General features: G+C 40.7%; 1 protein-coding gene across 2 annotated transcripts; it reads right to left on the bottom strand.

Moving 5' to 3' along the window:
- On the bottom strand, positions 1 to 27,074 carry ETF1 (eukaryotic translation termination factor 1). 2 transcript variants are annotated; one of them, XM_016203786.2, is made up of 11 exons: positions 27,001 to 27,074; positions 26,736 to 26,839; positions 9,476 to 9,651; positions 8,957 to 9,096; positions 6,260 to 6,398; positions 5,524 to 5,714; positions 4,634 to 4,763; positions 3,987 to 4,142; positions 3,501 to 3,565; positions 2,578 to 2,725; positions 1 to 2,301 (listed from the first exon to the last, which is right to left on the bottom strand). In XM_016203786.2, exons 2-11 carry the CDS (start codon positions 26,819 to 26,821, stop codon positions 2,219 to 2,221), a joined length of 1,314 nt encoding a protein of 437 aa, XP_016059272.1. In that variant the 5' UTR covers positions 26,822 to 26,839; positions 27,001 to 27,074; the 3' UTR covers positions 1 to 2,218. The 2 variants fall into 2 exon arrangements, with proteins under 2 accessions (XP_016059272.1, XP_087672470.1); XM_087816344.1 differs by lacking the exons at positions 26,736 to 26,839; positions 27,001 to 27,074 and adding an exon at positions 21,134 to 21,400.
- Positions 27,075 to 27,932: the final 858 nt, after the last annotated feature.

Genomic DNA, 27,932 nt, shown 5'->3' with positions numbered 1-27,932 from the left:
TATTCTTAAATATGGTTTAATACTCTTCTCCATTTCTGTACATCACAACACCAAGATTTCGCTGTTTAGGATCTCTCTGTAGAGGCTATAGAGAATGCAAAGGCTACGGTTTTTACCCCCTCGTATTGATGTGTTTGCATGTTAAGTGTAATACATATCAGTATATATTGATACACACATCAATATATAATGCAATATATATCACTGAAGAGAACACATTGATTAAAGAAATACAAAAATTTGGCATCATTTCCAAACTTAAATAGTAAAAATAAAAACTACAAAAGGAGCTGCATACCCTAAATGTATCATGTGAAACAACAAGCATATTCAAAAATGTAAATTTACATCCAATTTCTCTGGTCTTGTCATATCACATTAGACCCATTTACAATGGCAAAACCCTAAGGTACTGCTGCGAAGAGAGCATGTTTGCTTGCCCTTGGGTGTTCTGCAAACAAATAGCAGAGCCCAAAGCAAAAGCCTGTTCCAGTGAAGCCTCCCGCGTTGGTGAATACCAAAAGACTGACTCTTCTCACTGGGGGTTGAGACATCAGGTTACACATCAACAGACAGTCATTTGGACCTCAGAGTACAGTGTGAGAACCAGAAACTTTACATTTAAGACATACTCCCTTCATTCAAGTGAAACAGGATTATTGGAACGATAGGCAGGTCTGCAACCTAGGAACAAGGAGCTGGTTCAGACCAATAAAGCTACGAGTGACTGAGTCAAGTTAATGAAGAACAGCAGTCAGGCACTAAAGTGTTGAAAGTACCCAATTTGAAAACCAAATGCACCCCACTACCCTATCAGTGTGGGGGTGATACCAATTGACTTTTAAAACCTTTGGTCCTTCAAAGTCCATTTGGTATACTTTTTTCCATTACTACCACTGGGCACATCCTATACACTTTGTTCACTGTCACCACCTCGGGCACATGAATGACCTTGCGTGTCAGCTGGGGTCAAGTCCAACTGTGAAGCAAGAGCTTCAGGTTTTCAGGCCCACTTTTGGACCCAACATGGTTAAGTCCTTGGTGCCAGAAGCTGTGTCCCATCCCTTCCCGCCCCTGCCCTTCCCACCCCCCCCTCATATTTTCTCATATGAGAGGTCATTGCAAGTCCCATACTCGAAACAGATGCTCCAACCCCACCAGGAGGTCAGGGGTTTATAATCACATGCAGTCATACATGTCTTATCTGTCGTTCCCATGAAAAACCTTGCAGTTCATTTTTTAAAAATCAAAATATTCACATAATCTCATGCCATCCAATACAAGGAAAACACAACCACCTCCCCTTTACCAAGGACAGACCCAAGCAAAATAAAATATCCTTTAAATTTCTTTGCTTTCACTTAAATTGCATGTTTTATTTCTCCCAATCCCAGCAATAGCACAGAAGCCCCAACATGTCCATCCCAAACTGGTTTCTAGTAGGCTAAGATTATGGGAACCCTTGTCAAAGCAACCGATGCTAACGGCTCCCAAAACCCTGGCACAAATGCGCCTGCAAAACAGATGGAAGGAAATAGTGCACTGGCCCAAATGCTTCATGTGTCAGCTTGACTTTACAGTGCAATTTGCATCCTTGAAACTGACAGTCTGGAGGGGAGAGGGGTAGTGTGAGGGAGTGAAACTGAAATTGCCTATTAGCTCACCCTTTCAACATTAAACAAGAGACCAAGAGAGAAATGGTTCCAACATTTCACCACATATATTTCTTCTTATGCAGTCTAAGCTGAGGATGCCATGTAAATGGGTCACTGCGAAATGCAGCAATTTAATTTTTCTCCAATCAAAATAAGAAACAAATCAGTATGATCTCATTTCTATTAACTTTTGAGGTTTACAGCAGTTAAAGTATTTTTGCTTCTATGTATGAAGGTTAAAAAAATCATTTTTTCTTCATAAAATACAAGAGCAACCAATTTCACCATCAAGTAAAAGTAAAAACTGGAATTCTTGTTTAAATTAGTCCAAAGTGGCATTTAGGAACTTAGTTGTAGGCTGCTGCGCTGACACCATGACAAACCAAAGTGTAGGGTTGGGTCTGGTTTTGTTTCGGTTTTCTTTTCAATATCCAATGCTCATGGATTAAGTTCTGGAAATGTTCCAATTGTAAGGCAGGGATCTGTTGGATTCCACCACGGGTATGCTCCTTGGGTTGGATGCTGGAGGGTGAGGCACATTTTGCCAGACCCATGTCGACTACCTAGTAGTCATCAAGGTCAAAAAATTCGTCATCTCCTCCTTGGTATTCCATTCCCTGGAAGTCTACTCGGTACCGCAAGATACCTGGGAACACAAACCAGAGAGTAAATCACCCGTGTTCAACAAAATGTGGACTTCTGCAAGGCCCAATTCCCTTGCAACATTACAGAAAACTAAGAGGTAATGATTGAAAAATGCTCCCAACCAAGGAACTGGTGGCCATGTGCTGCCTCTACCTCCTGCTTCAGTGGATGATGAGACGAGCACCCCTCACCTGAAGGAACATTATTTTGGCATGTCCAGGAAAGGCCTTGGCCTGAGACCCAGGCTTTAAGTTTAGTTTTCTAATTGGCTACTCACCTCCAATTCCACCAAATCCTTTCACAAATTGGGATCCTTCTTGTGACTTATCTGTGACAATTTCCAAAGTAGCTCCAAATTTTTTATAGTTGTTAGCAAACCATTCCAGCAGGGGCATGCTCTCAATTAGTTCATGTTCTTGTCCTGTCTTCAGGGGCGGCCATGAGATACAGAACCAATGGGATTAGAATATATAGCAACCCTTGTTCCCCTGCCCACCAACATTCTCCCTCTCATTATGTATATACGTGTTAAAATTCTTGAAGTGAATTCTGGTTTCTTGTGACATAACTGTAACAGCACAGAAATTCTGATTATTTCAAACAACATTCTTCCCCAGGCTCTAGCCTCAATAATGAAATGTCAACACACACTGAGCAGTTCTTCAACTTATGGATCCTGTTGTCTCTAGAAGTCATGCTGTTGTAAAGGGTCTCTAGGCATTCAATAGCACAGAAGAGACATGTCAGAATTGCTTTTTGGAGTAGCCTCATCAAAATCAAGTCCTTCATCTCAAAACTGGAGGAAACTGACACTAGAAGGAACCTGTGCTGGGCAGGTGGCACCTTAAGCTCTAGTGATGCACTTACACTAAACCTGCAGAAGCCACCTCAGCAGAAGAGCTAACACAGTAAGTGAAAACAGCAGCACAGGTTTCATGGTGCAGGAGAGGCACTAAATTAAATCTTCCTCTCCGCTACTTCAAGGATGAGACTATTTAACTACTTTAAAAATAAGAAACCACAGTAACCACGACTTGGCCTCCTTCCTTGGAATCGAACTGGTATGTGGCAGATACCTGTCACCCCCAACCGACAAATATGAAGTTTGGTTTCCCACGTGGACACTCTACATCACTAGTGTTCTAACACAGGGATTAATCTTCCCTTGCATGCATCAGCAAAGCAAAACCAATCACATACCTCTTTGTCTGTGAAATGAGATTTATCCTTCTCTTGTTCTGGTGTTAGATAGAGAATTTTCTCCTCTGTAGTAATGGGGGAAAAATGTGTTAACCTGGTTCTCACATACTAACAAGTTTAAGTCCCATGGGGTGAGTTACATTAGATGAAAGGGCCCCTGAACTCATTCTATCAACCTTTTTTTCCATATGATTATTAGTCAGCATGCACTGAGTGTCTACTGGGGTACACTGCTCCTATCATAAGGGAACACCAAAGACATTCAAGATACAGGCCCGTTCTAAAAAGTTTAACAATCTTAAGTAGACATTTATCATTTCAGAAAAAACTATGCAGGAATATGCTATGCAATGAAAGATGGCAACGAGGTATAGGTCTGCCTTCTGATTGCTCCTGGAATCAGCCATCTTTCCTAAATCTCTACCCCAGGATTCCTGAATACACAGCCCAGCAACAAATAGCAATCTGATTTCCTAATTCTCATACCTTCTGTGCCTTGGCAATGAAGAACGTATCTCATTATATCCAGATTTTCATAGACTATTAGAATTTCTACTGCTCCCATTTCTAAAGCCTTTAGTGTATCTTCAACTCCAAAACAGTACTTGCCCGTGTCCTGGCTGATTTCATCAAAGTATCGTCCTGTGAGTAGGGACAAGTCAATAAGGACATACATTAAAGTCTCTTTTGTAGATACACACCCTCTTACACTCAGAATCAGAGAGAGAGCAATGGGGAGGGGGGCGAGGGGGGGATGACCAACTTAAAAATAAGTGATCAAAATCAGTGAAAAAATACTCTAAAGAGGCAACAGCTGAGCCAAACAATGACCACACTAATCTTTAATTCAGGCTCTCTAGTTATCACTCTATTACAAAGGATAATTAATATGGGAAATAAAACTGAAGTTTGGTTCCTATTGCCAAAGGGTAAAAGTAGTGGAAATACAAACACATTTATTATTAGAACTAATGATTAAAGAAAGATTAAAAATGATTCCACTCTGGAACACCTTAATAAAAATGCTAAATCTTCCTCTTACCTTTTCAGTGTCATGTTTCATACATACAATCATGTATATACATATAAAAACATTTTACAGAATAAGTAAATAAGTTGTATTTCACTGATACCTATTAATTTCTTCTCTTGAATGAATTTCACGTTGGAGAGGACTTCAGTAGATAACTCGATAGCTTGGTTGAATCCATTTTCACCACCATAGGATATATCAACTAATTTTAAAACTTTTGATTGCAACCTCTGACACAATTAAAAAAAAAAGCATAATTAGTACTTCAAAACACCTTCACCAAGACCCACTCACTACCTCTCAATGGCGTGAAAAACTCAGCAACATTATCACTTATGTCTAAAGATGGAGACTATGGGGAAAGGGCCCAATTTATTCATTAGCAGGTAGCAGCGGGCAACACTGCCAGGATATACTTGCCCAGTCAACCATACCACACATTCTATTACACCTATAAGAGGCTAACTCATTAAATACAAAGGGAGAATTATTAGTTCTTGCTATACAAGATGGGAGAGTACAAGACCACCTCTTTGGTGAGTCTCTACCATAATGGTACCCCTCCCCCACAATGGGAACACCTCAGGAATGTGTTTCATGGCCAAGCCCACATCATAAACCAAAAGATCTTTCTGGATTAAATGCTTTAGGCTTAATCAGCTCTGTCATATCATTGCTTTACTCACCTCCAAAAATAAATCAGAAAAAGGAAAAACCAGCTCCTAGTTTCTTTGAAATTAAACTCCATTTTAAAGCCAAGTATGGCAATCCAGTCAGGGGCCTCCACAGGACCAGAAAGATCCTATCTCAAACCATCTGATTTCAAGAGAAAGGGTCCAGAAAAGCACAGGGGAATGTTTCCTAATAAACACCTGAAATCCTACCAACTCAGAGGTAGTAAAAATAAAAAAGATGTGCATGCCCCAGTGCTCAGAGGACCCACTACTCCCACCAGAAAATTACATAATGGAGCATTTACTTCTCACGTACCTGATCAAACATATCAGATTGACTTAGTTCAGTTTTAAAGTCAGCAGATCCAGCTAAAACGAGACCAGCCACATTCACTTTGTCCCCAGAAATAAACAGCTGCACAGCAGTCTCAGCTACTTTCCGAACATAGTTATGTCGCTTTTCCATTCTTAAACGGGCAAAACGCAAGGCTGACTGACCTCCTCTACCTTTGACACAAAAGTGGTGAGAGGAAAAAGTCAATTATTAAGACGTACAAGATGCCTTGCTAAATAAAAACTAACTAAATAATCATGCTATCACCCCCACAAAAAGGACAAAGAGGCAAATCACTATTTCCTTAACTAAATGTTTGGCATAAACCTTTACTCGTTTTCAGAGAGTGACTACTAATTCTCCTGAAAGAAGAGCCATAAGCCTAGGGCAGCCTGACTCAGTAGTTGAGCATCGACCCATGAACCAGGTGGTCACATTTTGATTCCAGGTGAGGGGACATGCCTGGATGGCAGGCACAATCCCCAGCAGGGGGAGGGGGCACGCAGGAGGCTTGATGTTTCTCTTTTCTTTCCCTCTACCTTCCTCTCTCTGAAATCAATAAAAACATATTAAAAGAACATCCATAAGCACCAGAGTCATTTCATGATGCTTCTCCCTCATCTAGACTTACTACCCCCATCTCTTACCCCCACTATACTATCTGTTTCCTTACTGTCAGACACAAAGCAAATGGGCTCATGTTCTCTTGCTATATTACCATGTTTCTTTGGGAGATCCACAGTGAATTTGTGCAGGACTTCTCTCGTGTTTCCTTGGAGTGTGCCAAAAAGTGCACCACTACCATCTATTACAATGAAGCCAAATTTGCTATCATCTGAAAGTAGTGCTGTAAGAGCCTGAAAAGCAAACACAAGTACCATACAATAAATCCCAAAGCTTTGATAGGGTCAAGACAAGTTCTGAAAGGACATATATGAGCCTTTTCACCCTGCTCAGAATGGTATGAATACCACAGAAAAAACATTTTATGGAGTAATTTACAGACTTCAGCTATAAATATGTAACTCACACAGACAGACAAATTTAACCAATAATATCGATGTGAAGCCTTGCAACAAAACTGACCTGGGCACATGATTACAAAACCAGAGTTATAGGGCTCAAATTCTTCCTAGTCCTTGATTTTATTTGGACTAATTGTAGTCTAGGAACACAATGTTCAAATTAAAAATCTAACCTTCAGAAGTTGACTTTCTGTTACCATTAATAACCCCAGCATTAACAGGTAGTATTCATTATAGCAAATAATATCTTGTAAATCAACTTTAGAGTAGGATTACATGAGTACAAAACTGGTAAACAGTCCATAGAAAGATCTTCTAGTTTGGAAATGTTTCTCTGACTCCTATGTCTTGAGCATCATTACTGATATCAAGATACAAAACTCAATTTTATTTTAAAGTTATTATTGCTAATGATTCTGAGTTTTTATGGGGGAAAACCCTCCTTCTGGGTTAGCATTATATCCCTATATTTCTGCCTCCTGACAAAGCACCTATTTAAATAGTCCCAGGACTCATATAGACAAAAATTTTCATGATGGAATTTAAATACTATATGCTTGGTAGATGACTTGCTAGGTGGCATCCTCTCTTAGAGCTAAGAATTTACCCATTCCATTTTAACTAAGAAAGAAAACAGCTTCTTCAAGAATTGACTAGAAAGCAGATTAACCATAAGAATCAATCTTTAACCAAACCATCCTTGATAATTAGCATTAAGACATAAATATTGCACGCATTACAATTTTTGCTTTACTGAAATGATCTGTTAGGTGGCTTGATTAATGCAGGTTTTCAACAAGTTTGCTCAACAGGGAATAGACTTTTCCCTCATAATGCTGATTAAAAAAGGACGCAAGCTGTACTGTGCAGTATGCCACATTCATATCTAGTTATTGACATACCAACTAAAGAAAAATGAAGCTAGCAAGAATAAATGGTACCTTGGAAGATGAAGCCAACTTAATAAGTAAGCTAAAGCTAGATAACATGAATACTGGGTACTATTTAAATCAGTAAGATTAGCCTGGCTGGTGTGGCTCAGTGGTTGAGCATCGACCTATGATCCAGGAGATCACGGTTTGATTCCTGGTCAGGGCACATGCCCAGGTTGCGAGCTCAACCCCAGGAGGGGATGTGCAGGAGGCAGCCAATTAATGACTCTCTCATGGGTGTTTCTATCTCCCTCTTCTCTCTGAAATCAATAAAGACATATAAAAAAATAAATCAGTAAGATTCAAAATTTGTTTTCATCAAATCAGATATAGCAAGTGGGACAGGGTGGCTAAGAGCCTCCCAATGAAGGTTTTGCCAGGGGACTGAGATACTCAAGAGAAGAATAGTCTCAACCATCTATGCACCAATGAAGACCCAACTGGAAATGGACTTCCTTCCTGCCAAGTTAGGAAAAACCACCCACTGTAAACTGAGTTGACAAATGTCAGTTCTAATTTCACTATACAGATTTTTCCCTAGGTCGATGGAAGGGAAAAGACTGAACTCAGAGTCAGCTGTGAATTCCTGATTGTTCTACTGTTGACTGATTTAGGTCACTCTAATGAAGTTTCCTTTCACCCTTAAAGTTCATCTTATGGCAGCTCGGTCGATCATAAGTTTCATGGGGACAAAAGAAGCTCTTAAAGTCCTGTAAGTAAAGATTTCATAATTTTTGAGCATGAAAACTAAGGGTCCAAGGAATATAGGCAAGCATCACAGGTACATAGGGAGAAACGGAGATCAGGCAGCCAATTATTCCTTCACCTGTAATTAATTAGTTCTCCAAATCCACTTAGCACTCTCAAACATGCTGAATAATTATGTCAGTGTGTCACAATAAATGTATATTCTTCTATTTTTTTTGAAAATAGTTATTACCCTTATAAAATGGTACAATGATTTAAAAAACAGTCTGGCAATTCCTCAAAAAGTTAAACATCATTACCATAGGATCCAGAAATTCCATTCTTAGGTATATACTACCCCCAATGAAAACATAGCCACACAAAAACTTGTACATAGACATTCAAAGCACCACTATTCATAATGTCCAAATAGTGGAAACGCAAATGTCCATCAACTGATGAATAGATAAATAAAATGTGGCAAATATCTGGTAATAGAAAGGATGAGGTACAAATACAATGCCACAACACAGATGAACTTGAAAACATGTTAAGTGAAAGAAGCCATTAACAGAAGTCCACTAACTGTATGATTCCATTTATATAAAATGCCAGTATAAGCAACTCTACAGAGATAGAAGACAGATTAGTGGTAACTTAGACAGAGGGATCTTGGGGTATGTGTGGCGGAATAGAGAATGGGAGTGATTACTAATGGGTATGGGGTTTCTTTTTGGGTTGATGAAAATATTATGTGTTTAAACTTCTTACCTCTGTATGAAATTTGTTGTCACACAAATACAATGATGTATTAATTGGTTTGAAAGGTTCAAAGTCAATGTTGACTTTCTTTTCCTTTCCTTCTTCTGTTACAATTGTACCACAGTAAACAACCAGGCCATTTGGAGGTACTGCAAAGAACACAAACAATTTCTCTACTTAAACCCATAGCTAATCCCCCCCCCATTAATACAAAATGTTTCCATAGCCTACAGTTCCTGCCCTTTAAACTATAATAAACAGAGCAGAAATATCTCTACATTTCTCAGGCAGAATTCTATCCTGGGTTTTCAAACTTACTCTTGAGACGTTTTAATACTAATACTACTTAACTTTCAAAAAAATAACTATAAAAAAAGGGGTGGGGTGTTTAAATTCCAAGATCAAAGGGATGCTTCTGAAAGCTGGCTAAAGGAAACACTAATGACCAAAAGCAACACGGCAGGATCCAAGTGGAAAATATAACCAGGACAGACAGCAGAGGAGGAAAATGATCAAGCTCCAAGTTACCTTTGTTATAAAGTTTGAGTCTTTGTTGTACAGATGTAATGGCTCCCAGGACTGAAAGGCGGTTTACTCGTGACTTAATGTTAGATGCAGTTCCAAACTCATCTGCTAACATTTTTGCCACTCGTGAAATCTGGTCTTTGGGAGGAATGATCAATGATATCATGCTTGTGCCATTGCTGTGGAAGAAAGAATAACACAAGATGTTCAAGTATCACATTAGTAAAGAGTTTAAATTCATGTGTATCATTAGTAAAGGGAGCTAGAGTGAGATTTCCCCAAAATAGTAGAAACAGACCACTCTCAAAGTGAAAAGGAAGGTAGGGACTATATACCAGTGTAATCAAAGGATACCCAGAGCTAAAACACACACTTCCCTTAAAATAGCAGCTCTTAACCTTGACTGTACATTAAAATCACCTGTAGAGTTCATTCTAGGCAGTTCCTTTTCAAGAGAGGTTCCTGTAAGCTGCATTCCTTAAGGTGCTTTCCTCATCTCTTTATTCTTAAGTTTAGGAAATGCAAATGTAATGAGTTCTCATTAATAACCAAACAGCATGGAAAATTACTATTAAAAGATTATTTAGACCAAGTAGACTTCATAAAAATTAACACCTTGTTGACCAGTCATGAGATAACTCGCCTATACTTATATTAAGTAAATTTATTTATTTAAAAATGTCTTTATTGAATTCAGAGAGAGAGGAAGGGAGAGAGAGATAGAAACATCAATAAATAAGAGTCATTGATCGGCTGCCTCCTGCACACTCCCTGCTGGGGGATCAAGCCTGAAACCTGGGCATGTGCCCTGACCAGGAATTGAACCGTGATCTCCTGGATCATAGGTGAACGCTCAACTGCTGAGCCGCTCCAGCCAGGCAATTTAAGTAATTTTAAACACCTTACTGACCAAAGTAGCTGGCTGCATGGGTAAGTTCTGGCTCAAAATGGCTGGTCAGCAAGGTGTTAAAAGTGGGTAAAGGACATGAATGTCCAAAACAAGCAACCTAGACACACAGAAAGGAGTAATTGTCAAGGTGGAATAGGGAATGACAGACTCGTCATGGGTATGGGGAGGGGGTTTCTTTCTGGGATGAAAATTACACAGCTGTGACTGTTGCACAAGCCTGAAAAAACAACCCAGTGAATTGTACACTTTTAAAGGGAGGGGAAAGGGGGGGGTAGGTCAGAGCACATACAAGGCACAACTAAGGAATGCATAAATTAAGTGGAACAAATTGATGTTTCTCTCTCTCAAATCAATAAATAATAAAACAAAATAAAAGGGGGGTGAATTTTAATAGTATGTAAATTATCTCAGTAAAGTTGTTATTTAAAAAATCTATGGGAAAGACTCACTACATAATAGGATGCTTCCTTTTAAGGTCTCTTGACACCTTTCTAGAAAAACTAAAGAATGGTTTTTCTCAAGAAATGTTAATTTATGTTTACTAAATTAACAGTAAGTCGTTAATTTTAGGGTGTCGGCCTACAGACCGAAAGGTCTCTGGTTCAATGCTGGTCAAGGGTTGCAGGATCAACCCCTGGCCCCCATTGGGGTGCGTGCACAAGGCAACCAATTGATGTTTTTCTCTCTTCCACTCCCTTACACACTCTCTCTCCAAAAAACAAAAAACCGTTGGGTGGGGATAATAATGAACAAAAACTAGATTATCAATTTTATAAAAAAAAAACAAATGGCAATATAAACAGAACCAAATCTATACCACATATTACACTTAGGAAATTAAAAGTCCTAAATTTGGCTTCTTTACAATGCCTACAGCACAAATTGAGCCAATTTATATTTTGAAGGCAAAAACTGACATGATATGAGCCAAAGCATGTTAAGAAATGTGGTATTTTACAAAATGTTTCTACTTGTTACTTGGTTATGACAAGTTTAATCACTCTAAGTATTAGTATCATGGGGAAACAGGTGAGGCTTTCTTTCTAATCAAAAAAAAATGTTTTTTTTTTTTTTATTGATTTGAGAGGAGAGAAACATCAATTTGTTGTTCCACTTATTTATGCATTCATTGGTTGATTTTCTTTTATGTGCCCTGACCAGGGATCAAACCTGCAACCTTGGTGTATGGGGACAACACTCTCACCAACTGAGCTGCCCAGCCAGAACAAGGGCTTTCTTAGATAAACTGGAAAGACTGTCAAAAAACGCCTAAGAGCCCTTGCCAGTGTGGCCTGGTTGGTTGAACATTGTCCAGTGCACAACGCACAGACAGGTTGCTGGTTCAATTCCCAGTTGGGGCACATGCTCAGGACGTGTGCTCGGTCCTCAGTGATTGGGGTGGTGGTGGGGGTTGTAGGAGGCAGCCGATCAATGTTTCTCTTTGATTAATGCGCCCCCCCCCCCAGCAATAAAAACACACACACAAACACATGCCTAAGGCCCGGCTGGAGTGGTTCAGTTGGTTGAGCGAGGTCCTGTGCACCAAAAGGTTGCCAGTTTGATCCCTGGTATGGACGGCAACCAATTGATGTTTCTCTCTCACCCCCCCCCCCCATGTATGTCCTCAGGTGAGGACTAAAATAAACAAATAAATAGTGTTTCAGCTTAAAAACAAATAGAAACGTGTAAGCTTTCCACTAATTACTGAGTTTGCACAATTTCACAGTAGGCCAACATGCCAACTTTAACAGAATTTCATATATCCAGTGTCCAGTGGAAGTTATCAAGACAAAGAAATTAGAAAGGTGGGTAAAATGTCAAGCCAAATTGGGCTTATGTGACTAATAAGAAAGAAGTGAAGAAGCACAGTCACGGGAACAATAACAAAAATTAAAGGAAACCCCTATATTAGTTTTGTCACAGGACCTCATTTACACAAGACCCTGCCTTCTCAAAGCTTTCTTCTAGTGGTAAATTCCACAGGTCCTTTCCTCGGACATGTTTTCTTTACAAGCAGATAAGCTGGCTATCTAGCCCTTCCACTATCAAAACAGTTACTCCCAGATTGCCAGCTCATGTTAGAGCTCCGAAACCAGCATGTTTCTGTTGGGGTGTCTACTCAAAACTAGAGGGCTGGTTCATAGCCTTTGTTGACACTTTCCCAAGTTGATTAATGACAGCACCAGTCAAGTATGGTGTGTGCTCTGCTGCCACCCCCTGGAGAGGGAAGCAAGTATTTTAGCCAAACCAGAGAATCAAGCAAATCATTATATGCAGCTTCAGCTGCTACAAACACAGCAAAGTGTTCATAAAACAAAGCTGTTTCCAAGATACACTCATACAAGATATATCTCCAGAACACCAAACCTGACCCACACCTATTTCTTCATCTACATAAATGTTTCCAATATTCAAATCAAGCTAAAATTTCAATGTAGTACTGACAAACTAGTGATCCAGAACAATCACTTGTGTGTGTGTGTGTGTATGCACGTGCGTGCGTACATACACACACAGTCTCATACTAAGTCAGGTGTATTGCTCTCTAAACTGTTTTTCATTTTATTCTTCATAGCACAACTACATAAAAGGAACTTTTTAAAAATCAGGATGTGCCTAAAAGTCAAAAGATCACACAAATAAAATTCTACCTGTGGCCTCATTCTAGTTTCTGAACTAGACAGAAACACGGTCTAGACTGTAGGTACCACCTACCTGTCTCTAAACAGGGGTTGTCAACTTATGCAAATGTATAATTTGAAAATACAGGGAAAAAAGAAGACAAGTTTGAACACTGACTTTACTCGCTTGTGCTTCCTTTCAGATGAACAATTCTCGAGAGCATATTTCTTCACCCTAGAGGTACTTGGAATCTTTAAGGACACCAAGGGAGTTACTTCTCAAAAGGGCTCAGTTTTTTTAAAAAAAATTTTTTTATTTTTAAATTTTTTTAATAGATCTTTATTGATTTCAGAGAGAGGAAAGGAGGGGGAGAGAGACAGAAACATCAATGATGAGAGAGTCATTGATTGAGCCCACAACCCAGGCATGTGCCCTGACCAGGAATCGAGCCCCGATCGCCTGGATCCCAGGTCGACGCTCAACCGCTGAGCCACACCCGGCTGGGCAAAAGGGCTGAGTTTTTAAAAGCTGCTGAGCTCTGATTTACAAAGTTTTTTCCTGGGAGATAGAATTAGCAAAGAGGTAATCAGTGAGAATGGAATGAGAAGGGGCTCCACGGACAGCAGGAGCAAAGGCTCACAACTCAGGAAGTGAACAGGGATCAAACCCCAAGGATAGAAAGTTTGGGAGCATTTGAGATCTTGGCATATGTTTGTCAAAGTGGTGTGTGGCTCAAACTCATAAAATTTCTCAAAAAAAAAAAAAAAAAAAAAAGGATGGAAAGTTTGAGGCTAGAGAGGATGTTGGGATAAAATAATGGAGTGAACCCAAAATGCCTGAAGGAAATCCTTAAAGCAAGATAATCACATGGAGTACAAAACAAGGCCCTTAAGATAAGCAGCTATTTACTTCCTACTGCAGATAGGTTAGGAAGATAAGCATTCATTAAGCAACTTTATTGTATAGGCAGAGTTGGGCAACATTACACACATAGCCAAGTAACTTCTGAAGGGAACAAAGTAGTGAAGATACCCTAAGAACATAATCTTGCTATAGGCCTGGCCAGAGTGGCTTAGTTGGTTGTGTATCGTCCTGTGCACAGAAAGACTGCTGGTTAGATTCCGTCAGGGCACATACCTAGGTTGTAGGTTGGGGGTGTGTAAGATTTCTACCAAGTTGCTTATCGGAAACATTACTCCAAGTTAGTCTTGGCTTCTTTCTCCTTCTGAATTTTGACTAATGTTCAAAAAATTACCTTCACCAGTTTTCCTTTGTGACTTTCCCTATCCCATCTGGGGGAAACCTTACGTTTCTGAATTCATCTTTATTATAAAACACCTGACTGGTGAAGAGGAAACGTATTATTAAATGCATGGCTTCTACTTTAGAAATTTAAAGGCTACTTTATAGTTTCTGATGCTTTGTATTTTGGGTTTAATACAAGCAGATTAAAGTTTTTCCAGGAAAGTTTCCAAACACAATAAACACTCATTTACCCCACAGGCAAGCCAATCAAAGTTATTAAACCAGTTTGTGTAAACGCCAAAATAAAAACCAAGGAAACTAAATACATACTTCATTTTAAAGTAGAGTGAACAACCCCAGGAAAGTACAAGAAATAAAGCCAAGGAGCTGCTAGCTACACATACAAACTACACCCTTTTAAAATTTAGTAGTTTTCATCCACTCTTCTGCTTTGTCACTATATTCTTTTTCCAAAATCAAAGGCGCTCATTCATTCCAGAGCTAGTGAATTATGAAGGACAGCAATGACCAACATGCAGGTTGTAAAAATTGGGCAAACCAAGACACAACATATAACAATGTGCTAACATAAAGCTTCCAGGGACCTCTGCTCTCAGATTATTTCTTGTTTTCATTTTAGGGACACTTTCCCTTATCAAAGCAGGTTTCATCAATGCTTCCACCCAGAGGACTAACTTCTGAGAAATAAAACAGCTGGGACACAGGAAGCAGTTGTAAATAGGCTAAATATGGAGGGTAAATAAAACTAGACAAAACTCAGAAAGGAAGAGAATTAAAAAAACAAATAGCCTGGCCAGGCGTGGCTTGGAGGTTGAGCAGCGACCTAGGATCCAGGAGACTGCAGTTCGATTCCCGGTCAGGGCACATGCCCGGGTTGCGGGCTCAATCCCCAGGAGGGGGCGTGCAGGAAGCAGCTGAGTAATGACTCTCTCATCACTGATGTTTCTCTCTCTCTCTCCCCCTTCCTCTCTCTGAAATCAATAAAGATGTATTTAAAAAATAAATAAATAAAACAAATAGTTGAAGCTTTTCTTTCCCCCTCTCTCAAATAAGACTTGAAGGAAAAGTCTCTTTCCCTAGGATAGGAGGAAGGTTAGGGTAGTACCACCAGTTACTCATCTAATCCAAGATTTCATGGTCCCTGAGCACTAAGAACAGGGAAACATTTATTCAGTTACTCGAACTGCTGTTACTGAAAGGTGTCTAAGGAAGAAAACTCAAAGTAATTAGAGCAAAACCGAGGCCGTGGTATCTGTGTGTGTAACTTTAGGGAGTTCCAGCCTTTGGATACAAGGTGCTTTCTGGTCAGTCATACAGGCAAACAAGAAAATGTAGTAGGCACTCTTTGACCTGTAAATATCTTTTAAAAAAACTTATTGATTTTAGAGAGGCAGAGAGAAAAAAACATCAAGTTGTTCCACTTATTCATGCATTCATTGGTTGCTTCTTGTATGTGCCTCGACAGAATTAAACCCACAACCTTAGGGGGTCGGGACAATGCTCTAACCACCTAATATACCTGGCCAGGGCTGACCTGTAAATATCTTATCAAAGCTCATCATCATTAACAATGCTCAAGAACAGTTTAGAAAAGTAGGTGTAAAAAAAATGTGCTTCCCACCAGCATGTCCACTGACTAATTTGCATGAGAACCCTGAATCCTTGAAGAGCTTTCTGAAACCAAACACCAAAAACCAAATAATTGAGATACAAAAAGATTCCCACTTCCTGTATCTAATTCAATAGCTTTTGAATAGGGAACGTGAGGGTAGTGTTAACTGGGGGCAAGAGGGAATCTCAATTTTCAAATAGATTGATTCAAATGGAATCAGAAAAATTCTAATGCATAACTAGGATTGAGAATCAATGTGTCTGACTTGCTTTCTATGCCTTTAAGCAAGATGTCTTGGCTAGCTGAAGTCAGAGAGATTCCATGACTTCAGCCCTTACCCTTCTAAAGAGAAATTCAAAGAGCCCACTTGCTGCAGGCGAGCTGCTGTCATTTACCCTAGCACTAACAACCTGTGAATTGTCAGGGCTCAGAGATGTTAGACTTTTCCCAGCTAGAACACTCACTCCCCATGAAATGCCCTACCATTCATCTCATCACCCTGACTGACATAACAGAATTACTTTCAGGTTCAGACCAGGAACATTTTAGAGACTGCCTACTATATTCTCTAGTTGGGATTTAGAGCATATGCTCTCCAAGAAGCTTTCATCTTAATGTTTGATGACTGGGTTGTGTCTAGGATATGGATGCTAAGGTTGCCACGAAAGCCTTTTTAAGCTCACAAGGCCTAACTTAAACTTCAGTTGCTCTGGCTGAGTGGCTCAGTTGGTTGGAGTGCTGTCCAAAAAGGTTGCAGGTTCAATTCCATTGGGGTGCATATGGGAGGCATCCAATCTATGTTTCTCTTCCTTCCTCTCTCTCTCTAAAAATCAATAAAAACACATCTTTGGTTAAGTATTAAAAACAAACAAAACAAAAACCACCAGTTAAATCATTTCCGGGAGTTGATAAGCTAGCCACATTATATGGATCACCAGCTAAAAATCAGCTTGTCTCCAATTTTTACTACCTTTGTCTTTATTTTTTATTCATCGTGGGGTCTGCATTTTTCTTTTTTTAAAAAATGTTTTTTAAAATTGATTTTAGAGAGAGAGGAAGGGAGATGGGTAGAGATAGAAACATCGCTGAGAGAGAAACATCATCAATCAGCTGCCTCCTGCACACCACCTACTGGAGATCGGGCTGAAAACCGGGCATGTGCCCTGACCGGAAACCAAACCCATGACCTCTTGGTTCATGTGTAGCTCAACTACTAAGCCACCCCAGGGCTGCATTTTTCTTCTTTTACCAAGTGCACAAAACTAAGTTTAAACATTGAGACTAAAGCAATCTTTCTGATATGGGTTTAATATGGGAACATAATAGGAGGGTGGTTATGAGTAAAGTTTTAGAATCAGACAGATCTGGGTTCATGTCCTGTCCTATCTGTGTGACATACGGCAAATAACAAATCCCTTTGGGCCTGTTTCTACTCACTTTACAAGGTCATGAGGATTCTATCAAGATAATATATATCAAATGCCTAGGATGGATAGTAGATAGTGCTCTAAATGGTAACTAGATGGAACTCTAGCTCCGTGTGCCCTATTCCCCCTGACCTTTAATAGTATAAGTCAGAAAGAATTATCATCGTAGCACACCTAGAAGGGGGAAAAAAGGCACTGTTAGGTGGTGTTGAAGTCATATTTGAACATGAGTAAGTCCAGAGAAAGTGGGGGGAGGGGGAAGAGAGAAGTTGACCTTGTGGTAGGCTAGTGATCACCTTTACTGAATAGAGGACTTGCCAAATCTTCCAACAGAACAAAAGTACCAAACCAAAAATGTTCAAAACAATATGGTGAGAACGCCAGAAACTATTTTGTAATTTATTATAAAAGAGTAAAATTCATTCCCTTCTAAAACTTTAAATAGTTATATAAAAGCTTAAGTGGCTTTACCCTACAGCTATTGCATGGGTTCAATATTTTGATAAACCCAGAATCAGTCACTTCCAAGATCTGACCTGTTTTCTCTTCCACCAAGAATGGATGAAACAACACATAGCTTACACTAGGTCTATATAAGCCTCTTGAGGGCAGAAATCATTTTAGCACACAGTGAATGTTCAAACACTTGATGAATGAATAAATGGTTAATTCCTAACATAAAGCAGTCTCTATCAGCTGTCCCAAAAATTTTTAGCAGAAAGTTTACAAAGGTTAATTTTAGTATTATTCTCAGCAGTAGGATTACTCAGTTATCCAAAACAAAAATGTATACGTATCTGATGGAGTATTACTTTTTTCCCCTACAAGTACAGGAACTTACTTGGTCTTATATTATAACAATTTCACAAGATTAATCTAGTGGAATATTCCACCAGGAAGCAGCAGAAGCAGGAAAATTTCTCTAGTGTTCTCACATCAGTGAAAAGCCAGGAGATATCAATCACAACCAGCATTAGGGACTCATTACCAGTACACTACACAGGACCCTTTAAATGAAAATCCAGCTCCTGTCCTTTTTGACCACTATGTAAGTACTATTCAAAGAAAACAAAAAAACCCACACAGCCTTCCTGTTAATCTAATACACAAATAAGCTTCTGGGGAGGGATTTAAAAGCACGTTATTTCCCTTACCATGGATGCTCATTAGGAACAAATATGTTCAATATCCAAGTTTTTCCTAGGATAGACTTACAAACAGCATGCCTGTTTTCCTTTTATCTTGGGTCCTAGGTCTCTGCACACCTGTTCCTTCTCGTAAATCGCAAATCTCCTTGGACAAGAGCCTTCCTTTCAGAAAGGAATGGGAGATGTTTCTATTCAGAAATACTAATCAAAGAGCAAGGCAGTGTGGTATAATAGGGTCACAGGCATCAAAATCAGAAAAGTACTAACAGAAGTTAGCACTGCCCCTTACTAGGCTGTAATAGTAATCTCTTTGTACTTCAATTTCTTCATCCACAAAATGGTAGTAATAGCTTTCCTCACAGAGCTGTTATAAGAAGTCAAAACGTATGCTATTTAACTCATCTTCAGAAAACTAGTTTCATTATTTGGTTAAAACACAGCTCAGCTATGAAACTCTAACCCAGTCTCTTTCCTGAGGATCCTTTTTGCTGAAGTGGGGTCATAAAGCCTTAGGATGCCAGAAAATGGGGTAGGCAGAAAGGAAAACTTTTTTTTTCTTCAGTAAAAATGTCCAGAGGTGATAAGGAATTAATGTTTGGGGATCAGTACATTTTTACTACGTGCAAACTAAAGTTTGTTTAGGCTGAAAGCAAACTGTATTAGGACTGTCATAAGCTCAGTCATGCCAACTTTACCAAGGTATACATGTGCAAATGATCTGCACTATTTCAATACCCTGACAGTTCACCAATCATCAAACAACACAAAGCTTTTGGATCTAATTTTAGGCTAACTGGCTTTTAAGAATGAATTTCAATTACAATTTCAAAGTTGCAGATCAGTTACAGCTCCATTCCACCGTATCAAAGATACTGTACCAGCCAAATAACACCAATGCCTAAAGTAACATTCTTTTACAACACTTGCCTCTCCTAGAAAATATGAATGAATACTTAGAAAAATCTCTTTTGGTTTCTGACAATGTCCTACACCTTCATTCAAGGCCCAAATCATCTGCTTACACTATGTACTGTGTGATTCAACATGTACTGTGTTATTCTGTACTTACTAATATGGGGCTGGAAATGGTTCATATCATCACATCAGGGTTATGTGTCAGACCATGTACTCACTGTATTATATATTTCTTCAAAAATGTCTAGTGCCCAACTTACAGCAGACGTTTGATGAAGCTTATAAGTTGACTGGTAATAGTAAAAATGCATTTGTGGGCTTCATTTTTCGTATACCAGATGTTAGTTTGGAAAAAAATCTAATTTAGAAGCCCACAGATACGGCATGAAAAGACAAACTTTTGTTCTGACTAAGGTCATTCCTCTAAAGGAGACCTTAGAGAATCAAATGACAATGTAAAAACAGAAGACTTACAGGACCAACATCCTCCAAGTTATCTGCATGACAAGAAGCGGTGTGAGACATCTGAAAATGTTATCTTCTGAACTAGGTAGGAAAGATGGTGATAAGAGTAAAGACAAAGTATACACTGGACGAAAAGCCACACGTCTCAAAACTGGTGTTAAAATGAAGATATAGCCCTGGACAGTGTGGTTCAGGTGGTTGAGCTATGTCCCATGCACCAAAAGGTCACAGGTTCAACTCCCTGTCAGGGCACAAGCCCAGGTTTCCGGTTTAGTCCCTGGTCAGGGTACATGCGGGAGGCAACTGATCGATGTTTCTCTCTCTCCCTTCCTCTCTCTCAAATAAATTTTAAAAATACATATATATAAAAAAAGATATAAAGTAAATTGGAGGGTTAAAAAAAGAAGAAAGCAAACATACAAAGACTTATAAGGCACCTATTACAAACAAATTACATGAAAGAGAAAGGACTGGAATAAAACACAAAAAGCTTTAATATGTATTTTAATGTTTTCCTCTTTGTATCTATAAGAAGAGAATAATAAAATTATGGCTCTTAATTAAACTCAATTATGTTTTGGGTTGAGAATAAAAGCAAAACCATTCTTTTTCTTGATCTCCATTCACTTACTTTCATAGAAAAAAAACACCCATCTGTTCAGAAAAAGTGACAAAAATAAGAAAAAAGGGAATTTTCCTCTTCTGACAGTAGGCAAGGGTTCAAAGTGTGTCAAGTGGCATAAGATAAAGCTGCTCTCAGAAGGAACTCCATTATGCTTTCTGAGGATAGTGCCCCAAAGTGAGAAACCTCATAATTTCTAACCTGATGCAAAGAAGAGCCTTGAACCTCCCTAATCCCTTCTCTCCCTCACTAAGCTGCTGAAGAATTAAGAGATATTTAGATAATGTATCCCAGAAGGTTCTATTCTGAGATTCCTGCAGAATAAGCTGGACTCAGAAGAAATTTGTATTGTCCCAAATTCTCAGTTGGACAGTTCTGGCAGTAGATCTAGGGAAAAGAGGCAAATTTCTCCTTCTGACTCTTCAATAGGATTAAAGACCATTTAGTCTTGCTGCAAAACTGACATTTAAAATTTCCTCACAACTGAACATCTTCCCAGCACCAGGGACCGCACTGAGCATACACTTGACCTCAAGCTCAAAGAAAATGGGCCCTCTGCTAAAAGGGTCCAACTAGTGCGTGTGTGTGGGGAGAGGTTGGGTGGGGGATAGCCACCTATAGCCCACATTGCAAACAGGCCTTAAATGGTATTCTAATTAGGTACTCTTGCTTACCTAGGAGTGTGTCCAGAGTAGGCCTTCCTTTCCTGGAAGGATAAGTATATCTGCTAGTACAATGAGAAGTCTGTCAAGAGTTGAAATTCAAAGAGAGTAATTGTTCATTAGGTTCACAGTGCATAGAACACCACGCCAGAATACAAGGGCTGTTAGGACAAGTTCAGAGCCAAGGCAGGCAGCCTGTGACACTTGAAGTGGACTGAGGAACACCACCACACCCTATCAAATATACTCTTATCTGTCCCTCTTCCCTTTACTACCTCTTAAATTCATTGCCTTGAGACCACTCCAAGTACCATTTAAGTGAGTGTTCTTAATCAACAATTTTCACTTGGGGAAGGTGCTCAAACACATTTAACATACTTTAACTTATTCAAATTATATTAACAATTTGTACATATTACTTGTTAATAAGATTTTTACAAAACCTGTTCAATGAGCTCTCCAAGTTACTAACTTTTAATTCAACATAATGTAAGAAATTTTGTGGATAAAAAAAAAAAAAAAAAGTATTCCCTGGCCCATGTGGCTCAGTGGTTCGAGCATAAACCCATGAACCAGGAGATCACTGTTTGATTCCTGGTCAGAGCACATGCCCGGGTTGTGGAGGCTACTGATCAATGATTCATTCTCATCAATGTTTCTATCTTTCACTCCCTCCCTCCCTTCCTCTAAAATCAATAAAAACATATTTTAAAAAATTATTATGTGGTATAATAAGAAATAAATTTGGTCTTTGTCCCTGGCTTTTGACAAAGCTCCTGAAAGCTTTAGAATTCCCTGATGGGAGTGTCTCTGTTATTCATAAGAAATCCCTTAGGAGCATATCTGGGTTTATGCTAATTAAATGACTTCAGGTAGGGCTCCTGGATAACCTCAGGATGGGGCTGATCACCAGAAAGACCAAGTAAATCCAGGATTGTAACTTTCAGCTCCATCCACGGACCTGAGGGAAGGGGAAAGGGAAGTGGCGTGCTGCAGATTAAGTTTTATAAAATTCCTGAACAAGATGTATTGAACTTTTAGGTTGGTAAATCCAGGTGGTGCACTCCAGATCCACAGGGGCAGGAGTTCCTATATTCAGATCCTTCTGGACCCTACCCTATGTACCTCTTCATCTAGCTGAACATCTGTATCTTTTATAGTATCCTTTGTAATAATAAACCAGCAAGCACAAGTAAAGTGTTTCCCTGAGTTCTTTGGGCCATTCCAGCAAGTACTGAACCCCCAATTTATAGCCTGTTAGTCAGGAGGGGGAGTGGGGGAGGTTCTCAAGTAGGGCAGTCTTGTGGGACTGAGCCCTTTACCTTATGGGATCAGATGTTAATTCCAGGTAGTGTCAGAAGTGAACTGAATTGTAGGACACTAAGCTGGTGATCACTAAGAACTGGAGAAATGCTTGGTATGGGGAAACCCTCCACATATCTGGTTATCAGAATTATTGAGAGTATAGAATAGTTCCTCCCACCCCCACCCCCAGAGTTATATATTGGGGCAAGAAAGACAGCCATGTACAGCCATGTAATTTCTATCTTCTTCAAAGTCTAGGTACCTACAAGTTATTTTTAACTAAACACCAAGCTTTAAAAATGCCTGAATCCAGACCAGCCAGGTGTGGCTCAGTGGTTGAGCATCGACCTAGGATCCAGGAGATCGGGGTTCGATTCCCAGTCAGGGCACATGCCCGGGTTGTGGGCTGCAGCCGATCAATGATTCTCTCATCATTAATGTTTCTATCTCTCTCTCCCTCTCTGAAATCAATAAAAATATATTTTAAAAAAATAATAAAATAAAAATAAAAATGCCCGAATACCAAATTCAAATGAAGTTTACAAACTGCACTGATCTTCAAACATGGGTTATCTGGTGGAGCCCTCATTATATGTGAAATATACAAGGTTCCCTGATGAAGGTAAATGAACAAAAATTTCTCTTTTAAATTCTCACCTAAGGAAACTTTTCCCATTGCTTTTCACAGAAAGTGGGAGGTAGGGAGGGAGAAACATCGATTCCGTATCGTCAGATATGGGCCTGACTGAGCCTGCAACTGAGGTTTGTGCCCTTAACCGGAAATGAACCCGAGACCCTTCTGTCCGTGCGCTGACGCTCTAACAACTGAGCTAAACCAGCCAGGTAGGGCATGAACAAATATTTCTAAAGAGAGAACTTAGTTCAAATTAACCTTGTCTGTTCCTCTGTCACTTTCATTACTGTCCTTGGTTAGAACAGGCTCTGGTTATGATTTTACTACCTGAAACCTATAAAGCTTCCAACACTATTTCTGGGGCTATTTCCCGCTGGCTCAGAAAACAACATGAAAAAACCACCACCAAAATTTCCCAGCCATTCACCTGCTTTAGTTTCTTATTCAGAATACCTGCACAACCACCATTCTATTCATGTGGCCCTAGTTCCAGTTTTGGCTTATGTACACATTTATCCTCATTATACCAACTGTGGAGAACATGCCAGCAGCAATCATAAATGGGGAAGAAACTACCACCAACTTTAAGTGAGATTTATGTATATAGCAAAGGAATCGCTTAGTTATTTTACTAGCACACACAGAAACATTCAACCAGACTTATCTGGAATTAAACAGGGATGTCTCACCCAACTTAAGTTCAAGTTATACATGTAACATCCCTTCCAACTCAAACAATTCTATTAATCCACCAGTAAGTTTCACTATCTAGTACTAATAACCATATCTGAACACAACTTCAATTTTCTCCTGAAACCCAGATTGCCCCCAAAACACCAGCACATAGATTCATTTTGCCATCCAGTTTGTCTTTCAAGTCCATTACACCCTAGTTGGTTTTGCTCAGTGGTTAGAGTATTGGCCTGCAGACTGAAGGGTCCCAGGTTCCATTCCAGCCAAGGGCACGTACCTCTCCCATGCAGGCTTGATCCCCAGCCCGTCAGGGGGCGTGCGAGAGGCAACCAATTGATGTCTCTCTCCCGCTTTGATATTTCTCTCCCTTCCACTCTCTCTGAAAAGAGATGGAAAAAATATCCTCAGGTGAGGACCAAAAAAAACTTAAAGTCCATTACATTTCCCCTTAAATATTTTAGCACTGGCTAAAGAAGAAAAAGCATTTCTCACTGCACACTATGATAATCTAAGTGTGACTGTAACTCAGCCACAAAAATACAATCTTGCTGTCCCCAAGAAGAAATCGGTATGTACTGGAAAACTTATGAGCCAAACAGAACAAACTTGTAACTCCCTTAATGATACCTAGAGATGGCCAAGATTTTAAATTTTCATGGGCTCAAGGTGCAACCAAATCCTGAATAAAAGCAAAGTAGGACATGACTATCAACCACATTGCTTGTTCAGAGGAAGACTATTCCCCAGCTGTTGTAAACAGCTTATTCCTGTCTGAAACTCCAAACTAACTCCATCACTTGGAAGAAAAGTTGTAAGAACTTCATTTAAACTTTAATGGCCCTGGTTGGATAGCTCACTTGGTTAGAGTGTTATCTCGATCTGCCAAGGTTGTGGATTCTATCCCAGGTCAGGACACACGCAAGAACTGACCAATGAATACATGAATGTGTGGGACAACAAATCGATGTTTCTCTCTCTGTCTCCCTCCCCCTCTCTCTAAAATCAATAAATTAATAAAAAAATTAAACTAAAAAACTTTGCTAATCAAAGGGATAAAGCCTTTAAAGGAGAGCTTAAAAGTTTCAAGTGGCAAGGAACAAATTTAAGAATAAGCTTCCTGAAGCAGTAGAAAGGAATGCTGTTACTTATTAAGCAGTGTTATTTCTTCAATGTTACTTCACTCGGACAACACGCAAATTATAGTTGTGAATTCATAGTCTAGACTTCTTCAGAGGATATAATGTATGCAAATTCTAATGTGTGAAACTGCTTCCAAATTAAATAAGAGAACAAATCTACAGGTCACAGTCAATTTTAAACAACACTGGACCAGCAATTTATAAAAGCCATACTCAACTGAGGGATTCAAGGAACACAACAAAAGATCCTAGTGAAACAAAAGAACCCGGCTAATTCCTGGTAAGGCATTATAATGGGTCATGACCTATATTACCCCTCCTGTGCAGTATTCTCACATATGAGGAATAATTACTCAATCATGTGGCACAGTACCATCTGTGTTCAAATTCCTGTAAGATTATTAACTAGGTCTGAATAGTCTACTAAATTCAAAGAAAAAACAAACCTAAAGAACTAAGCTGATACTTCAGTTCATATTAGAATGAGCCAAAGCCCAAATCACTTAATAGGGCCAAACTTTCAGAAGCCTCATCCCAAGCACAATTGTCACTAATTTATTAAGAACAAAAGATAATGGCAAAACCAGTCTTAACCTTAGGCCTTCCGTGGTACTAAGTACACTTTATTTCATAAAGTAGTAACAATTGAGAACTTAATTACTGTTATCATTGCAAATCTACCAATCAAGGACAAACCTGGGCTGGAAACCAAAATGTTAGATTCCTAGGCTGAAAACTTTCATAATGGCCTGAGGCAAGTCACTCTTCTAAGAATGCTCTGACACACAAATAAGTAATGTCCCACTTTCTTTTTTTATGCCACTTCCTATAAGTAAAAAGTTTCCACGAGTGGGAAAGGAACTAAGTGAGAAAATAGGAATACCTCTGACACCTTTCCCAGACGAATAAATTAAAAAAAGTAATAAATTTTTTTAAAGAGCACATAAAACCAGTTTAAAACTAGCTTACCCTTCCCACAGTGGACATACCTATAGTTTCTTATCAAAATTTAAAAGGAGTCTCAAGCCCACCTAATTCAATTCTGAATTTCAGAAAGCAATCAGGCACCTCTATCCCCAGAAGTTCCAGAGAGGCCAAAAGGGACTCTGTTGTTGCAATTCTTATCAACGCCGGGTAATCCGGATTTTCCCTGGATATACAAATATAGATTGGTCAACCAAAACCTCCCCTACTTCCCCACCACGCACACGTTGGCATTTTCGGCTTATAGATGGGTCCTGGAATAGCTAAAACCAGGAAGCTCCGGAGTAATTAGAGGATTTGGGGGAAGTCATCTTGGGAGAGTTCTAAGACCCAGAGAAATCAGGGGACGTCAGAAAGAGGTTGTCCCTGACCACCTCTCCTTCCTGCCCCATCCAAACTTCACCCAACCCAGTCCCAGAAGCCTGGGAAGGAGAGGCCATTTTAATGAGGCTTGACTAAGGAACGTGAAGGGGAGGAAACCAGGGAAGGGCGTTTGGAAAGGAAGGCCGAGCCCTTTCCCCAACAGCACCCGAGTTAGGTGGAAGCACCTGGAGCTCGAGAGGGAGGAGCTGGATTCAAAGGTCTAGGAGGGGTACAAAAGTAGCAGTGGCCTGCCACGAGGGGATTGAGTGGTCTGAGCTGCGGGACCGGGCCCTTTACCCCGAAGCGGAGGAAGGACCTCTTCCTGGGGCCAATCGCATAGACCCTCGCCCCTGGGTCGGGGACAACTACCCAAAAGTCCAGAAGGCGGGAGTTGACTAGTGCCTGGTTCTCCTCATCCGGCCATGCGGCGCGGGGGCGGCCATCCTGAGGGGTCCGGGTACCAAGAGGGCACAGGGGGGCCGGACGCAGCGCTCACCCGCGGGCCGCCTCCAAGCTCTTAATCAGCTTCTTGATCTTCCAGATCTCCACGTTCCTGTCCGCAGCACTGGGGTCGTCCGCCATCTTCTCGCCTCCTCCTCCCTAGAGCGGCCCGGCGGGGCCCGGAGACACCAAGACCACAGAGTTAGCGCCGCCACTGGGGCAGAGCGGCCCCCTTCCTTGCCACCCCCAAGAGGCCCTCCTCTTCCCGCCCCGCGAGACCCGCCGTGGGGGTCGCTGGCCTTCCCGTCCCCCTGGCTTACCTAAGGGCCCAGTCCTGGGCGGCAGCGGCTGGTCCTCCCCAGCGGCGACTCCGCGGCGGCGGCTCTGACGTAGGACACCGGCTCCCTCTCTCCAGGCAGCTGCATGTGTTGCAATCCGCTCACATGGGGCCTGTGACATCACTTCCTCCGCCGAAGGCTGAGTGGAAGTCAGCCGACGGAAGGGAGGGGGCCTGTGCGGAAAAGGGAAAACTCTGCGCGCGCCGCGACTTTCCATTGGTTCCCTGCGCCACGGCCTACAATATGCCTGCGGATTGGCCACAGCTGAGACCGCGCTGCCTTGTGAGATAAGGCCGGGGGCGGGGAAGTATCGTCTTCCTTCCGGCCCGGCGAGCGAAGTGGAGGAAGCGGGGGTAAATCCGGTGGCTCTCGCGAGGATTTACTTCGAGCCCCGCCAGCCTTGAAAGGGGGTGTTTCTTAAAGGGCGAGGCAAGTGGGTCGTTGTCTTTTTCCGTACCCCTTCCTTGAAGCGAATGGACTTCTGCGGGTGTGAGACGCGCGGCTAGGCTCTCGGGGCCGCACGCGGGGTTTGAATTGCGCTTGAGAAACCTCAAAGAAGCGTCTCGCAGCTTGACAGCTGACGAAATGTTCCTGCCTGCGTGCGTGACGGCTGCCTGGACTCCCCGCCAGGGTGTCCGAATTAGGAAATTTCCCCCGGGTGGTCTGGGACCCAGCCACCTGCAGGGGCAGAAGAGGCACGTTTCTTCTCGCCTCAGTGCTAAGATGTGTCCACTTTGGACCCGGGACTTTGGCGGGGGTGAGGGGCAGCTACCGGAGGTTTGAGACCTGATGTATCTGATCCCATGAATGGTTTGGTTTGAACTGTTTAGAGTGGAGGTGGGGAGAGTGTTGAAACAAAATGGGCAGCTATTTGTTCGAACTTGATCTTTTTGGGTAAGGAGTTTTAATTAGCT

This window comes from Miniopterus natalensis, chromosome 4 (assembly GCF_054644295.1).
Source record: "Miniopterus natalensis isolate mMinNat1 chromosome 4, mMinNat1.hap1, whole genome shotgun sequence".
NCBI classification, from domain to species: domain Eukaryota; kingdom Metazoa; phylum Chordata; class Mammalia; order Chiroptera; family Miniopteridae; genus Miniopterus; species Miniopterus natalensis.
Note: the sequence above shows the minus strand (reverse complement) of the source record. Positions and strands in the feature narration are given on the sequence as shown.

Excerpts from the sequence above, each read along its gene's own strand:
- ETF1 (XM_016203786.2), bottom strand. The coding sequence starts at position 26,821 with ATGGCGGACGACCCCAGTGCTGCGGACAGGAACGTGGAGATCTGGAAG. Across the intron at positions 2,726-3,500 it reads CTCATTTCACAGACAAAGAG|ACAGGACAAGAACATGAACT; the intron begins GTATGTGATTGG and ends CCGCCCCTGAAG. Across the intron at positions 2,302-2,577 it reads AGGATTTGGTGGAATTGGAG|GTATCTTGCGGTACCGAGTA; the intron begins GTGAGTAGCCAA and ends TTGTGTTCCCAG.